The 16,423-nt window shown below is 37.3% G+C and overlaps 3 protein-coding genes across 4 annotated transcripts in view; 2 read left to right on the top strand and 1 right to left on the bottom strand.

Annotated features, from left to right (window-relative positions):
• Positions 1-3,190, bottom strand: part of LOC100644491 (furin-like protease 2) — a 414,191-nt gene extending 411,001 nt beyond the window's left edge. For both annotated transcript variants that reach the window (XM_012313541.3, XM_003398861.4), the window contains exon 1: positions 2,370-3,190. The gene's annotated coding sequence lies outside the window, so the exon portion shown is untranslated. The remainder of the gene's footprint in view (positions 1-2,369) is intronic.
• Positions 3,191-3,944: 754 nt separating this feature from the next.
• LOC100647664 (40S ribosomal protein S17) lies at positions 3,945-4,981 on the top strand. Its single transcript, XM_012313542.3, has 3 exons — positions 3,945-4,086; positions 4,361-4,512; positions 4,662-4,981. The coding sequence occupies exons 1-3, from the start codon at positions 4,084-4,086 to the stop codon at positions 4,900-4,902; spliced, it is 396 nt and encodes a 131-aa protein (XP_012168932.1). The 5' UTR covers positions 3,945-4,083; the 3' UTR covers positions 4,903-4,981.
• Positions 4,982-6,078: 1,097 nt separating this feature from the next.
• On the top strand, positions 6,079-15,885 carry LOC100646836 (ubiquitin carboxyl-terminal hydrolase 3). The gene is made up of 6 exons (XM_003398880.4): positions 6,079-6,641; positions 10,792-10,939; positions 11,455-12,241; positions 13,046-13,288; positions 13,628-13,821; positions 14,198-15,885. Exons 1-6 carry the CDS (start codon positions 6,551-6,553, stop codon positions 14,358-14,360), a joined length of 1,626 nt encoding a protein of 541 aa, XP_003398928.2. The 5' UTR covers positions 6,079-6,550; the 3' UTR covers positions 14,361-15,885.
• The last annotated feature ends 538 nt before the right edge of the window (positions 15,886-16,423 follow it).

Genomic DNA, 16,423 nt, shown 5'->3' with positions numbered 1-16,423 from the left:
AAATATCCATTTACAATATTTTTATTATCGTTCTGCAACTCTAGCCCTTTTATTACTTCAAAGTTTAACTACAAAATTTAATTAAAATTAACCTACCAACATCATATTTGCTATTGATCTATCATACAATATATATTTAGCTATCGAGAGAACAATTGTTAATAACGATGACTTCATAATCAAAAATTCGAAATACCAGTTAAATGTATTAAATATTTTCATAAAAAATATCACAAATTATAATACATCACGTTCAAAATTTACATATACAATCAACCTTCATGTAAAGTAAATCCTCTTCTTTCGTAAATTTACATATTACGAACCTTGCATAACATCGTTATTCTCAATGCTTACTTTACAGAACAGGAACTATCTTGATAAATCAGAAATTATACAATTTCTTTGGTAATCATCACATCTATACGTTTACTATCATAATGAATAGCATGGAAAAGTAATTAACTAGTAATTAATTAGTAATAATAATGATAAATTCGACATATTCTGTATGGCTTTATTATTATACATTATACATATATTCCACACGTTTAATTATTTCAAATCATCTAATACGACCAATAGCGCAAATCATTTCACAACTAGGGAAACACGCATTATCTCCAAACGACAGTAACCGTACGTCCCATTATGCAGCCGATAATAAAGTGCTCTTAATACCGACGCTTCACGCACAAGGTCGCAGCCAATCACGTCCGTAAACATACATACTCCAATTTGAAATCTAATGGAAAACGAGAAAATAGAGCTGGTAGATATCGACGATCGTTGTATACGTGTGTACACGGTATACCATTACCATATATACCAGTGGCAAGTTGAAACTCGTTCGATCAGGAAAGAGCAGCCTGGAATTTTTTGTCACCAGTGTAGCAAGCTCTCGAGAAGACGAGGTCGCACGCAAACCGGGACGCGGGAGGAAGAAACAAAATTTGTATTCGAGCAAATCATCACAAAACCCGTAATACGTCCGTGGCTCACGAAAATATTAAAACAAAAGTCTAATGTGCGTGTGAGTGTTATATGAAACATTTTGAAATTTCATCAGCACTATAAAAGACACTGTCACGAGTCATGATTGTATAATTTAAAATAATTTAAAAGTATAAAAGTGGATGTACACTGCAAATGTATCGTACATATATTTAAAATTTTTCGAGAGAAGCGAAAAATTATTTGGCATTTTACGAGAAAATTATTTACTAAACACATCTTGTTGAGAAAAAGAAAAGACTATAGGAAGAGCATTGGTCAATATTACTTTTGTAATTTTCTCTCCTTAGTCCTTGAAATACTATTTTGACGGTTTTGACGGTTTTTTTAACATAAGACTGAATTATTTTGAATTCTGACACTTTTAACATACATGTGCAACATATTTAATAAAAAATAAGATGACTGTACAAAATAGAGTTAATAAATAACGCCTTGAGTAAAACTTGATTCTTATACGAATCGAAAAAACTAACCTAATTCAACATTGTTCGTAAATTTCGAACTTTATAGCAGTATACTGCAGGAAGAGACATTAGATTTACAAAATTTGCTCTTGTTTCTATATATTTTCATCACATTAATGAAATTTGAAAATATTTCGTCTAACACACATATTCATAAAGAAATGTTGGAATACTTGGTGAACCACTGTATTTCTGTGAACGAAACGCGAAACCGTAATTAGTTTCGGGTCAGAAAAGGTCAGAGAGGAGCATTAATCGGAACTAAAAGGTTTTTCGAGCCCGCATGATTAGAACACGACACCGCGATATTTCTTTGGCGACGCATCGCGCATACGATACAAACCTGCACACACGCGTGGCCACAATCATTTTTCGCACGCCACTCGCACTGGCCTGAATTACACGCGCGCGCGTGGCTCCGCGAAACGCCAACGCTGCTTTCACAGCCTTTTTTTCCTCTTACGAGCGCAACGCGTGCACCATTCCGCATGCGAATCACGGTCAGCCTCTATTTTCGACGAAAGTGAAAGAATCGAGATCAACGACCCTACCGCTCACGGAGAAATTCGCGAAAGAATATCGACAGTTAAAATCCGCCTTCTACTCGCCAGAATTCAACCAACGAGGAAAAAAAGCACTAGCTTAATCGGAGAACAACATGAACGAGTTTCACGAAGAGAAAGTCTCTGGTACACGAGGACCTCGAGATGTCAGCTGATAGAAACAAAGACTCAGAAAGAGCCCCGTAATTGGTCGTTGAGAATAGACTATAATATACAAAACTATATAATGGAGACACACACCAATATAAATAGGTTAGCTGTGAATCACGCGACGTCAATCATCAAACGCAATTCTTTTTTTCATTTTAATAAGAAATACATTTACCTCTGTTTAGATATCACGCGGCGTTAGGTTCCCACGAAGTATGGTGAAATTTCAGCGGAGTTGCTTGAACGGTACAAATGTCACCAACTTTGATATATGCACGAAAACGACTATGTTTTGGCAGTGGTTCGCGGCATGTTCTTCCGGCACGAGGTCTGCGACGAGGTTAAATGGACATTGACATGTGCGCGAAAGGAAAACACGACGGCACCCACGCACTACTCGGAGTAAATTGTCAGAAGAACGAAGCCGAACTTTCGAACCGATCCACCGATCATTCCAACCACTACAGACCAAGTGTAGCACCGCACTGACTGCTCTCGCCGTTCACCAAGGCGATAAACAAACTCGTCGCCTCTCCCTCACGAGTCTACCCTCCTTCTCCTATCAAGTCTCTTACTCTCGCTAAACGTTTACTATCCCGCTTCCGCGGACAAACGCCGACTGCCGTGTGCTGCTGAGCGAAATTTCGGTCTTTCTCGCACTGCGGCGTTAGCAATATGGTATGATCTCACTCTCATCACTCTATCTCACTCACTCTAACATTATACATCTCTGTTACATTCCCTCCCTCTTCGCTCCTGCTCCGTTTAAGGCACAGTGCTGCCACCATGCTTCGCCCCCACTATCGCATCGCATCACAACTTGTCATCTGGCATTCTTGATTTTTTGACATTTTATGAACGCTCGGTTTAAACTGGATGATATTTGGTAATCGGGAACGTTTGTAGTTTCGAAAAAACTGGATGTCACTCGCGAGAAGAGCAAATAAGACTCGTTTATGATGACTCCATGACGCGACAACGCAATGTACGACATGTTTTGAGCCACTGATAGTCTGTACTGGAGCAGAAACTGTATGAAGGGTGGTGGTGCCACCCTACTGCAATCAATTGCAACGTGATTTTGTTTATAGAAAAGAAAATCTTTCGTTTTGACAAGTAAAAGTACTCGAATTTACTAATATAATTAATATTGTATTTATATACTACAAAGCTATTTACAATTACAATTAAATATTTATATAAATATCTATTGAGTTAAATTCCCTACATTATCTTCTGTAGAATATATAAAATATTACAAATATTATATCTCTTAAGTAAAAACTTATTAGAATATTATTTTTTAACCTTATTTAAACTTAATTTTAAAATTTGAGTACAAATTTCAAATTTTCTAATTTAATCTTTTTTACTTATCTTCTGCAAATACGTAAATAAAATTTCTGAAGTAGACTCAACGTAAGTTCTAGATGTCCCTAGTGTAGCTATTGATCCACGGTCGTATATACAGATCCCGAAACCCCCGTGGTCAAGAATGTCACAATGATGCGGCGATCTGTGTTTCTTTAATCTGCCACCATTGGCGTTGCTGCAGAGTAGTCAAAACAAACGACACAAAGCCATAATTCTGTGTCCCCTAAAATGAACATCAATAAATTTATTTATGAATAAATAATATATACCTAATTGTAAAATATTATACAAATTATGAAAAATGATAAAAAATTCACTTGATTATTTCCACCATGTTTTACTTTCTTGAAATAGTTTGGCCACTCGACATCAGCGCCCTATATGTGGTGGACAATGCACAACCGTAATGCTGAGTGAACATGTTAATTCTCCATTTGGCCGTCGGTATTGATAGTTCTTCGTGGCGGTAGCATCTCTCTTCCATTTTCTCCGCCTTTACTGAAACGGTATCCATCATGGTACGTATATTTTGATAAAATCTAGAAAAAGATCTAAAAAGCCAGTAGTAATCCGTCATCAAGTACACAAACGAATTATGTAGCAACATCATATAAATTATTTTATACTGAAAAGTTGAAATATTTACAGTTAAAGTGTATTATAATAGATTGTTATCTTTTGTTACAAATTTTGAGGTTATACGAATGTGTTTAGAGTACTTTCCAATATTTTGTTTTAAATGAGTGTAAGGTGGATTAAATAGCATGAAATGGAATATAAATATGATTTTAGAGTCGCGTCAGGACAAAGACGGTCAAAAAGGCCGCGAAGCTGATTATCGAGAAATACTATACTCGATTGACCATGGATTTCCATACAAATAAAAGGATATGCGAAGAAATTGCTATTATCCCCAGTAAATCTTTGCGAAACAAAATCGCTGGGTACGTATTTACTAAATTGTATGTTTTGTGTTAAAACATTTTTATGCCAAAAACTAAATCCTGATTTATAGGATATTAGTGTATTCAATTCCTTATTTAAATCTATTTCAATTTTTTATTGAATTTCTTTATCCTATTATTCTAAACAGATTTGTCACACACTTGATGAAGCGTCTGAGACACAGTCAAGTACGTGGTATTTCCATCAAACTCCAAGAAGAAGAGAGAGAACGTAGAGACAACTATGTTCCTGAGGTGTCTGCGTTGGAGCACGATATTATCGAAGTAGATCCAGAAACCAAGGAAATGTTACAAATGCTTGGATTTAACAACATTCCAGGACTTCAACTCACACAATCCCAACTACCACCATATAGCAGACGTTCTTAAATTTATTTGTTTATATTAAATAAGATTGTTAGTATTGCACTTTTGAATAAAACTGCAAGCTGACATTCTAAAAATTTTATATTCTCGAATTGATTTTTACGTGTAAACCTGTCATTCTTTCGAGTGTGTACATATATTGATTTCCTTATGGTAAGTAACAGGCTACTGTAAAATAAAATAAATGTTGAGAAATATATTAAATTCTACAAGCTAGAATTAGTATAATTGATTATCTGTACTTTGATAGAAGCATATTTCATATCCATTTATAAAAAAAAAAATACAAATCAATTTTAATGTTAGGTTTTGAACTATAAATGGTAGAACATGAAAAGTTTAAAGTAAAAGTACGCGTGCGCAAAGTCGGCCATTTTAATCGAACTTCTGTACTGTACATTATAATTTATAATAGTTTATTATTAAAATTAACTTTTTCGTTTACTTTTTCCAATATTTTAATCAACAACATTATTGAAAGATATTAATATTAAATTGCTTCTTACATTATTTTTGCACATAAAACGAATATGATTAAAAAGTTTATCAAATTCATATTAAACAATTTATTATTTTGCATTAAATTATATATGGTAGAAGTAATCGTAATGTTATATTAAGAGTAGCAAAAGTAGTAAAAAATGTTACTATCGTGGAGGTTCAACGGTATCGATTTCCCGCTCCAATTATAATTATATATCAAAGTTATGTACAGTGCATTTAAAGCATATATACATACTCTCAACGACATCAACCATTTTCGCCTTCCCTTGCACGAAGCTCGTCATTTTAATCGCAAACAGAAACTGAGTAATCCTATCTCTCGTATCGTATTTATCAGCGATATCGTAGCTCAAATTGCGAAAAGCCAAGGTATCGCATCGAATAAAGTTTATTATTTCGAAGTTTATATAATGTTTTGCAAGAGATAACGGGGCTTAATATGCACACGACTGCATCGATGTGACAATGAAATGCATCGTCGCCCTTCCAACGGCACCCACGCGGTTGAGCCGGACCTGGACAAGTTGTTCAGAGGCTGCGCGACCTAGCACGATCCAAGGCTAGGTAGCCTAGCACAACCTGGTGAACCAGACGAAGTTAAGAAGAAAGAGGAAGAGAAACGGAGAGAGTAGCTGTAATCGCACGCCTACGAATGTTGGAACTCTCGGGAGCAGGGAGGAGAGACCGTATAACCGGCGAGTCAGTCGACTATTAGTGGTCTGTGACTCTGGAGGTAGCCCGACCACCGCAGAACCGAGCCCGACGCAGCTCGGTTGCGTTCGGTCGGTAGTCGGGGCCAGTCGGGCGCTCCACTGCTCTTTTCGGTCTGGTCGTTTTCCTCAGTCCGTCGTCGTTGCGCATCGAGAACAGTTGCACCCTTTCTTTTTTTCGCTTAAAGACATACAACGAAATAGTCAAGCCAATCTTTTTCGCGCTATGTGACAGATATTACGGGGCACCAAGAGTGTACCCCGCTTTCTCTGAATATCATTCCCACCCTATCCTTCCTTCTCTACCTTGCCACTTCACATTCTCCTTTGCCCAAAGAGAGAGAAAGAGCACACGTTGTAAACGCAGGCACGTACGTACGCAGGCACTCGCCGACGAAGGGGCCACGAGGGCCCCGTGGAATCGTGCCTAGGAAAACATGGAGTGTCCACATCTTGCTCAAAGCGTCCAATTCGGTGGTAACGACGTAGAAGCGAATTGTACGAAGGATCTACCGTTCGTCTGTGCAGGTAGGATCTTATAAAGAAATCGTACCGTTATCCTTCTTAGCAGATTGAAAAAAGATGTATTTAGAAAATCGAAACCTAGCCCCCATGAGATCCTTTCTTCTTAAGTTGGATTCTATTTTGTACTCCTTTCTCGCTCAAGCCCGATCTCGATCTTTCCTTCACCTCTATTGTCTCCCATCTCCTTTTCTCTCGTTTCTTTTGCGTTCTTTATCCCCTGTGTTCTCGGTCTTGCTCTTTTTCTCTCCCCCCGCCTTTCTTTCTCTTCCTCTTTCTCTCTTTACCTCTCGTGACCGCGGCCCCGGCCGTTCCTCTCGCGGCCTTGAGCCGTCGTAGCCGACAAGATGAAGCGAACCATTTCTCTATTTCCCTATAAAGATATTAATGCATGTTTTTTATGAGAAAGGACACGAAAGTACACGTTTACGTTCGCTTTCTGTATTTCACGGTCGATACACGCGAATATCGATGATACTTATGGATGCACGACTCCTAGTACTATTTGTATGTATTGTGAATTGAACTCCCAGCACGAATATGTATAGTACTTACATCTTTCCTCGATACACGCGAATGTGTACGTGCCAATACGTATGAATGCGAGACAAACCTATACGCGCGTGTACGGTTGTACGTGAAAGTCCACTCCTCTTCTTCATGTATACATGTATATATGCAATATAGTATCTATGTGTGTGTGTGTCCTCCGTTCATGGGTGTCTCTCCACGGACCGAACAAGAGCGTCGTGGACGTGCGCGTGTGCATCGTCCTGCTGGGAGTTCTCAGTATGCGGCGCGGTCGTCATTGGAAAATCAATACCAGACGGCACTAATCAGCTGGCCTGAGACCTGTCATTAGAACTCGCCTGATAAACGTGTTCATCGTTTCACCTTCTTCGTTTTTCCTAATTTCTTCCATTTCCGCTTGTCAACTTGCATACATCCACATTCTCAAGAATCATCTGAGAGATACATTTGAAAAGCAATGAATAGAATAATTTAGCGAATACTTCTTCTTTGTTTGAGACTTAAAATTTTTCTCGTCTGATATTTTTATACCTATTCTCTAGTCATTGCCTTTGATACTATATTTAAAATAAACACAATACTTTTATTGCATACAGTTAAATCTCCCTTGCCCTATGTGTTCTCCCTCTTAAGCTGATCTTCGCTGTAGACGGAAAATTTCATAATACAGACTCGATTCACTCTGTTCGATAATCGATGCTGCACTACGCCGTCTTTTTTCTTTTAGCGACCTCTTACAGTAGAACAGGCAGGAAGAAACGTTTCACCAAGATTCGAGCCATTTAATTGCAACATATTCTTTTAAGAAAATCTGAAATTTTATTTTCTTGATTTTGATATCTTTGATCTTTCAGGATCGAGAAGAATCTATTGAATTCGCGAAGCATATTTATCTCTTGTCTGAATATCCGAGCGAGAAAGAGGAGAAAGGAGGGAGGGAGAGGAAACAATAGTGGAGCAAAACAAAACATGCATAGTCAAGGAGAGAGTATTTCAAAGGTGTATTAGCGCGACTGATGAGTCAGACCAGCGATGTTTTTTTTTTTTATTATTCAGTTCGGGTTAGGTTGTATTTCGAAGTTTTCCGAATTCGTCAAGATAGTCAACATATACAAATATCGTTGAAACGATACTCTCTGCGTCGCGTCGTCGTCTCTCCCGAGAGATCGTTCACGCTCAACGAATCGCAAACATATCCAGGTTGCAAGATCAATTTAAATATCTTGCAAGGAGAGTGACGCTGGTAAAAATTACCAAGCCCGACTCTGGCGCGAGTCACGCAGGAGAAAAATCGTCCCTCGTGGGCTATAAAAGAACCCCATGTTCCACACCTTCCCCTCCCATCCCTCTTCTACCTCTTTTCCTGCGCTGCAAGCTGGTTCGGGTACGACGTTGCAAAATCGATAACGGCGTCGTTGCTAATCGGATGCCTCGATACGAGTCGTATTGCTCGGGAAACGAATTTTTCCCTCATCGTTCCTTTTTCTTCTCTCGGGATTGCACCGAACCGAAGAGTCTGCTGGTGCACGCGTTTGTCGCCTTTCTTTATCTTTATCTGGTTCCGTCGCTTGGACAATGCGTCGACGAAATTCTTCAACGACGCAACACGCAGTAGGCGTGGCGAATCGTATCGTTCGTTACCAACCAGCGAAAAAGAGACGCAACGATATGACAAAAGAGACGGACGAGTAAAAGGATGGATACGTGGCTCGTTAGATGATTGTTGGTTACCCTGCCAGCTTTTTTTCGTGGTTCACGTGATATACCTCTCACACCAATGAAATGGTCAACGATCGGTCGTCTTTCGAGTTTAGGATTTCTCAGACTACCTGTATGCAACTCTATCGACGATTTTTATTTGATTTTGACCTTAGCTGCACTGACGTGATCTTCCAAGAATACAGCGTGATGCGCAACGTATTTTTACATCAAATTGAGAATTATTACCCACTTGGAAATATTGAACATTCGATAGACGTGACTCGATTGGATTATCTTTTTCCATCGATAATGAAACTTTGATTATAATCTAACAAAACTTACGTTAGTCTCTATGATACTTTATTTTAATAATATACACATATGTGCAAGATATAATACCTGATGTTCCAAATTATCATTTGCAGGTTATCAACTCATTTTAAATTTCGATGTAAAACTATATTTGTACATTTGAATTTTATGCACAAAAATATTTTTTCTGTTATATAAATATAAGAAAAATTTTATTCTATCTTAAGATGTATCATTGTATTGTTTGAAATTTATAAAAATACTGAATTCAATAGTTACACAATCTCAAGCAATATTTCCGAACAATCTTCTTTCAATGTGTATAACGTGTAATTAAAATTCCTAGTACATTTTACAAAGAAATAAGACAATATAATTTGCACAGGGCGTGGGGTTATAATAATTCTTACACGAGATTGCAAAACAAATGGGTGTGTACAGGGATACGTGCTTCTAGAAGATTGGATTTCAGTTGGCCTACCTATGCGATATCTCAATTTTCATGTACTCGTGCTTTTTTATCTTTAGCAATTTTACGTCTTTCTCTTTTATTCTACCGTTGCAAAGTTTATTTAAGTAGCTAGAAATAGTCAGGTATCGAACCAAGCAATCCAAAATAAAAATGATCGAAATCGATCCAATTGCGTGGGCGTAGAATTTTCGAATTTTCTTTCGGATTTAGTAATTTCATTATCGTATTTAATTACTGAAATGTATATTATTGGTATGGGTTCAATTAACTTGACATACATCTCCATAGATTTTACTCGTTTTTAAAATCATAGATACGTCATGGTGCTGAAAAAATATACGTATAAGAAAGGGGGAAAAAAGAAATGTGCATGCAAAATCTCAAACTTGATAGCACCGCGAGACATTTTGCGATCGATCGACTGCAAAGGGGGTGTGTCGAACAGCCTTCCTCCCATTCACCCTGGTTTTACGCGATCTCTTGAGAATTACGTAAGCCGGGACGAGCCAAGAAGATAGTACACCGACTTGGGACTTATATTATTTTGTAATGATCGCCTTTTATATTTCCTGAATGCACTAACTTTAAAATATTCTAGGAATTTTCCAAAAATAACTGCAGCTAGGGTAAAATCCAAAAATATCGAATTTTGGTAAAAACTCGTTCAAATTTACGAAAATCGGAATTACAATATATATAATGTATGATATTTCCATTATTCTCGGGGTCATCTAACTAAGAACAAAACTTAGGTTCATAAAGACTAAGATAGTAAGTTGTAACGCGTTACAAATAACGCACCATTTTTATAGTATGAAAATCGTCATTATTCTAAATATCAGGTAAATAAGAACAAGTATTAAGTTTAGAATCAATAAAATAAGAAATTCTAATTTTTAAGTTTAGAATCTTCTACAATATTTATACCTCAATTCATATCTTCGATTTGAAAAAATAAAAGGGTGAGATCCTAGAAATGAAATATGTATAGAATTCGACCATTTCGAGAAACATGGCTTTCAATCTCTGTTACTCGTTAATTTTATATCAGTTTGCAGTTTTAACACAAAACGATAACATTTAAACTAGAATGCATAGCAAGGGCAATATTTTTATCAAGTACTTTGTTATTGTCGATAGTATGTGGCACTGAGAAAAGTACGTGGCTCTGTTTGTACTGTGGAGCCATTCACTGTGGACGATACGTGGCAGGCCATGCATTACAGCATCACGAAGAAAATAATCAGCACTGTGTTTGTATCGACTGTGAGAACCTGGCAGTATTCTGGTAAGTTAAACCCTTCGCTTTCGCCATTCTCCGCGACACAGATCGACGGTCCGAGTCTTCCTCGCGTCAGTTGTTACGATTTTTAATGTCGCCAACATGCCTCTTCCTCTCTATCATTTTGTTTGTTAGCGGCAGCCATCTTTATTAATATTAGCAGCAATATGTTAGCTCGACCGGTACAACAGTCTCAGGAACCATAAATAAATTCTTTCCATTTAATTCCGAAAAAAAACAAATCTTGTCTTTCTCTTTTCCGTATTCAATTGTTGGTTTATAACCGAAATCTCAAATTTTATAAGTATATAATTAATATAGATCGTAATACGTCAAATTTGGTTAGAGGTTTCGTGTACCATAAAGAATGGCTGTATTTAGCCACAACGCGTTAAGTCGTAGGTAGTCATTCATCGAATATTCGATATCAAGAAAATAAAGAATCCACCCACGAACCCTTCAATTAATTAATAGCACGCCGATCCTGACTTGTCAGTACTTACAAAGGCATTCATTTTCAGTTACATGTGTGATGAGTATGTAATTAACGACACGACGAGCGGCCAAATTGAGAAGATACGTCGCGTCACATTTCGCAAAGATGAGCACAAGGAGAATGAGGAGAATTGGAACACGTCGCCGTCTACGACGCCGTCCTCGAGGAGAGAGAACAGTGACGATAACGACGCGGACGCCCTGTGGAAAGCGGAAGTGGTCGTAAGGAACCTCCGACCGAGAACAGCGCGGAAGAGGCTACACTCGTTGGATGGCACAAGCGGGGACAATCGGCCGGCGACCAAGCGTAGGAGCTCCAAGATAACCAAAGAGAAGAAGGTCGTCGGCCTGAGAAATCTCGGCAACACCTGTTTTATGAATGTTGTGTTACAATCATTCAACAACATCAGCCATTTTTGCGAGTATCTCACGCAGATGCCATGCCTAGAGGGCATACCATTCGACGAACCGCCCACACATAGAGGGCGAATCGTCACGCCCGGTCGAGCAAAAGAGTTCATGAGTGACGCCTTACTCGCGGAAGAGCTCAGGAAGGTACTCCTTGGTTTGAATCTTGGTGGCTCAAACGGTCAAGCCATTTCGCCCGAATGCCTTTTCCTTGTCATCTGGAAAGTCGTACCAAGATTTCGAGGCTACCAACAACAAGACGCTCATGAATTTCTTACCTACATGTTGGACAGACTGCACACCGAGCTCTTGCAATTGTTGCCCAGACTGGGACACGAACCTCTCGGTCTGCGCGGCAAGCAGAGCATCGTCACAGCCGTGTTTGGAGGCACCCTTCTTAGCGTGGTAAGTCGTAGGATTGTTCAAGGAGGAAGCTCTGTTTAACCCTCGGTCACCGATGATCAAACGCTTTGCGGCTTGATGATGCTGTATCATTCTGATGCATAACATACACTTTATGTATGGATTTCGAAGAAATGTTCTGTGATGAATGATTCTAGAACTATTGTTATTACACGAGGAATTTATTTCACTATATATAAAAGTTCCAAATTTGGTAATACATATTGTACTGTATCGTACTGTTTTAAAGTGATACAGGACAAAAGTTTTTCAGAAAAACCAGAGATGATGTATTTAGAAGCTCACAAAAACACATATTGTTGGCAAAAAGAATAGAAAGAAAAGACAGTGATTGAATATTATTATTGTAATTTTGTTTCCTTAATTTATTGCTTAATTTATTTTGGTAGTCTAATCTTAGAATATTCTAGTTAAAAACATTTTAATTATGAAAAAAGTGTACACAAAAGAATTATTTTTAGGAAACTTATTTTATTACCAAATTTAAGAAGGTATAATTCCACTATCTCAAAGCTCTATCAGCATTGTTTATTGCATATAATACCAATGTCTACTTTGGTATTCTACTGGTGCCTACTTTCTATGCATGACACAACTTGTATCAAAATGATCCGGCACTCACCAGGCGAGGGTTAATGCGTTTCCGGTTACATTTTATTATTCCAATACGAAATGACGAGAGGGAGTGCCCTTTCCGAATCAATATTGTTTTGGAGAGTCATTTTATTATTCATTTTCTTCTTGGGAGAAGCGCGGACAAATTATGGATCGCGTTTCCTCGCGCAGGTCCACTGCATGAACTGCCGTACAGATTCCAAGACGCACGAGCCCTTTCAGGATCTTTCACTGGATATACCGGACAGATTGCAGAGAAGAACGAAAGAACAGGAAGAAGTATGCAGTCTTACATACAGCTTAACGAGATTCTTCAAAGTCGAAGAGCTGGCCGATAGCGAACTATACTTTTGTGACAATTGCATGGGGAAACAGAGATCCACCAAGAGGTTCTGGATACACAGGCTGCCTAATGTTAGCATACTTTTATTAACTATTTCATTTAGAAGATATTTAGAAATATTTTTATAGAATATATTTTCGTTTTGTTTCGAAAATATTATAATATATTGAATCTCTTTACGTTTCATTACTTAATGTATAAATGTATGTTTCTATTTTGTATTGATTACATTATTAATTTTTACAGTTCAATACATACTTCATTGTCTGTAATTTCAAAATATAATTATAATCTTAAATTCTCTAAATGAAATACTTTTAGAATATTTATTATAATATTCGTCTCCATATATTAACTTATAAATTTTCTTTGTTTGTAACATATAGTTTAACAATTCTATTTTATTTTAGGTGTTGTGCCTTCACATTAAAAGATTTAGGTGGTGCAATTCCTATCGCTCGAAGGTGGACACACAGGTGGATTTTCCGATGAAATCACTTGATATGTCTGCATTTACGGTGCGTGGCGTGAGTGGAACGAAATTGGGCGCTTCAAATAGTCACTTATATGACTTAGCTGCCGTTATTGTACACCACGGTTCAGGGTATGCTCAAACGTCTTTTTTTATGTTAATTCTACATACAAACTGATTTATTAGATCATCAGAATCAGACTCATTCATAATTTTTTTCAATGAGCCAATGTATATACGATTTTATATTCTGATAAAAAGTTATCGAATTAAATAAAATCTGTAAATTATGGATTCAGAAACATATATCATTATATCCATTTTAAGATGGCAACACACCACAAACTAAACGTATATTATATTTGTTTGTACAAAGCAAAATTCAGTATGTTTCATCAGTCTTATAAGTATTCCATAATTTTTATATTGTAAAATCAATACTTTCATCTATTGTATAACAGAGCTATGGTACCTATTTTGAGAATAAATATTGGAATATCCATTTTAGTGCTGGAACTGGACATTATACTGCCTTCGCTGTTCACGACGGACAATGGTTTCACTTTAACGATAGCTCTGTACGACCAGCAACCACGGACGCAGTCGCCAAGTGTAAACCCTATATTCTGTTTTACGTGCGGAAAGAATTCTCCATTCCACCTCCCTTGTGACGTCGTTTCCCCAGTCAGTCCCGTCCTGATGGTGCGAGCTTCAACGACGATGATCATGAACGAATAAACAAGAAGTAAGCGAAATTCGAACAGACGAAGTTGAATGGTGCATATGCTAAAAGGGCCAAATGGAAGAAGTCAGAAGATTTAGACAAGTTTCGCGAAGTTTCTAAAAGAGGAAGGAAGAAAACGCCTATTTTCGATTTTTTCGTTTAGTATGATTAAATATAGACTTTGGGTATGTTTTGTTAATGATAAGCGATAAACATGGATTTCAAAGAATTTCAATCGACATATTTCTTATAAAAAAATCTCAACATCGTATAGTATCTATATTACGACGTTTAGCACGATGTACGAGTATGATATTCGACTCTTATCCTCGTAGTCGTTCGAAGCGAAACCAAACTTTCATGTGTTCGCGAATGAGCGACAATTAATTAGTTTTTATTTAATACGTATCGTTTTTATCGATTTCAGTTCCTTTTCTTTTTTACAGTTATTGATTAAACGGTAAATTGATTGATAGACAAAAATAACGTTAGCAATATATGCTGTGTATATCGATCAGTTGTTTCTGTGTACGCACGTGAACATGTAAGGGTATACACTGCGTGAACCGAGAGCTTCCATTCCTTTTTTAGAAACGGTAGAAGGAAGAAAAAACTAAGAACGAAAGAAAGAAACAGCGTACTCTCGAGGCAGATCGCGGAAACGCATTGCCTTTAAAGTTGGTTTCTTTTATGCTCCTTTTCGCCGGTCTCTCTCGGTGGTCGTTGACCACCTCTCTTCATCGAATCGATTAAAGCTCCTCCCGGTCACATAGCGGAATAACGCGTAATGCGTACCTCGTATATATAGTTTTAAATTAAAACGAAAACGACTGGTCTTCTCGGTAGATAGATTTTTTTCTAGGCTTAGAGCGACATCATCGTTATTTCGAGGGAGCTGGTAAGCGAAAATACCATATAGAGCCAACCAACTCTATTACTTCGAAAAACACGTTACCTTCATCCTTGGATACTTAACACATACACATGTGCAGATACGTCATATACCCATGCGTACACACGACAGATCCATACATACGATTATCATTCGAGCATACACATACGTGACTACCTATACGCGAACCGTTTACATGTGAGTTGACAAAATACACGTATGTATGCATGTATGTATATAAACACGTTCTCTCTTATTCCCTGCCACTCCTTTTTCCCCACAATTCTCGACGGCTCGACGGCTCTTATGTGATTATTTAAAGACTTATTTTTTCTATAATGGTAACGATAATAACGATAATAAGTTAAAGAAAGCGTAGCGAAAGAACGTTTTATTAAGGCGATAAACTCGATAAACGCGCATTTTCAGCAAAGATTCACTCGTATGCAAAGAAGGGAAGCAAAATAATAAGAAAAGTAAAAAAAAAAAAGATGGAAGTAAGCGTGCAACACTAATATTGAGAATAAATGAGATATGTATGAACGACGTATAAATAAAGAATATGAACGACGATATCGTACTCCTATTTGTCATGACTCTTGTTGTTGATTTTCGATGTATATTTGGTCTGCAGATATTCACAATTAAAAAAATGTTCATATAAAGATGAGTCAGAAAAGACTCAAATTGTGTAAATGAGTTAGAACAATAATTGAATACATAATTTTGCAAGTATACACATATAGATAAAAAAGTATCTTGAAGTTTGGCTAACAACTAAAACAAAATTTCCAAGTTAATTTGCAATCATTTGTTAATCGTTTATGTATGTACATACATAATTATAAAAATTCAACAAACATTCGTTCTACCGACAGAGCATGGGATACAAGTGTCAACCTTTCTTTTTCTGTAATGACATACGAGATCTCTTCTTTACCGACGATGAATTGTCATTTATTCTTGACCGATATTTGGAAATCGAACCAAATGAGATCGGTATGATCATTCGATAAAATCGTAAACAAAAACATCCGCTCTGCGCATTTCTATTTCTTCTAGTACGTTCAAAATTTCTGCTCTTAATGGATTCGTTGCAAACATTTTCGTCTAACTTC

The sequence above is a fragment of the Bombus terrestris genome, chromosome 11 (assembly GCF_910591885.1).
Source record: "Bombus terrestris chromosome 11, iyBomTerr1.2, whole genome shotgun sequence".
Classification (NCBI taxonomy): Eukaryota; Metazoa; Arthropoda; class Insecta; order Hymenoptera; family Apidae; genus Bombus; species Bombus terrestris.
Note: the sequence above shows the minus strand (reverse complement) of the source record. Positions and strands in the feature narration are given on the sequence as shown.

Excerpts from the sequence above, each read along its gene's own strand:
- LOC100646836 (XM_003398880.4), top strand. The coding sequence starts at position 6,551 with ATGGAGTGTCCACATCTTGCTCAAAGCGTCCAATTCGGTGGTAACGAC. Across the intron at positions 10,940-11,454 it reads GAGAACCTGGCAGTATTCTG|TTACATGTGTGATGAGTATG; the intron begins GTAAGTTAAACC and ends ATTCATTTTCAG. Across the intron at positions 12,242-13,045 it reads GAGGCACCCTTCTTAGCGTG|GTCCACTGCATGAACTGCCG; the intron begins GTAAGTCGTAGG and ends TTCCTCGCGCAG.
- LOC100647664 (XM_012313542.3), top strand. Across the intron at positions 4,513-4,661 it reads TTGCGAAACAAAATCGCTGG|ATTTGTCACACACTTGATGA; the intron begins GTACGTATTTAC and ends TATTCTAAACAG.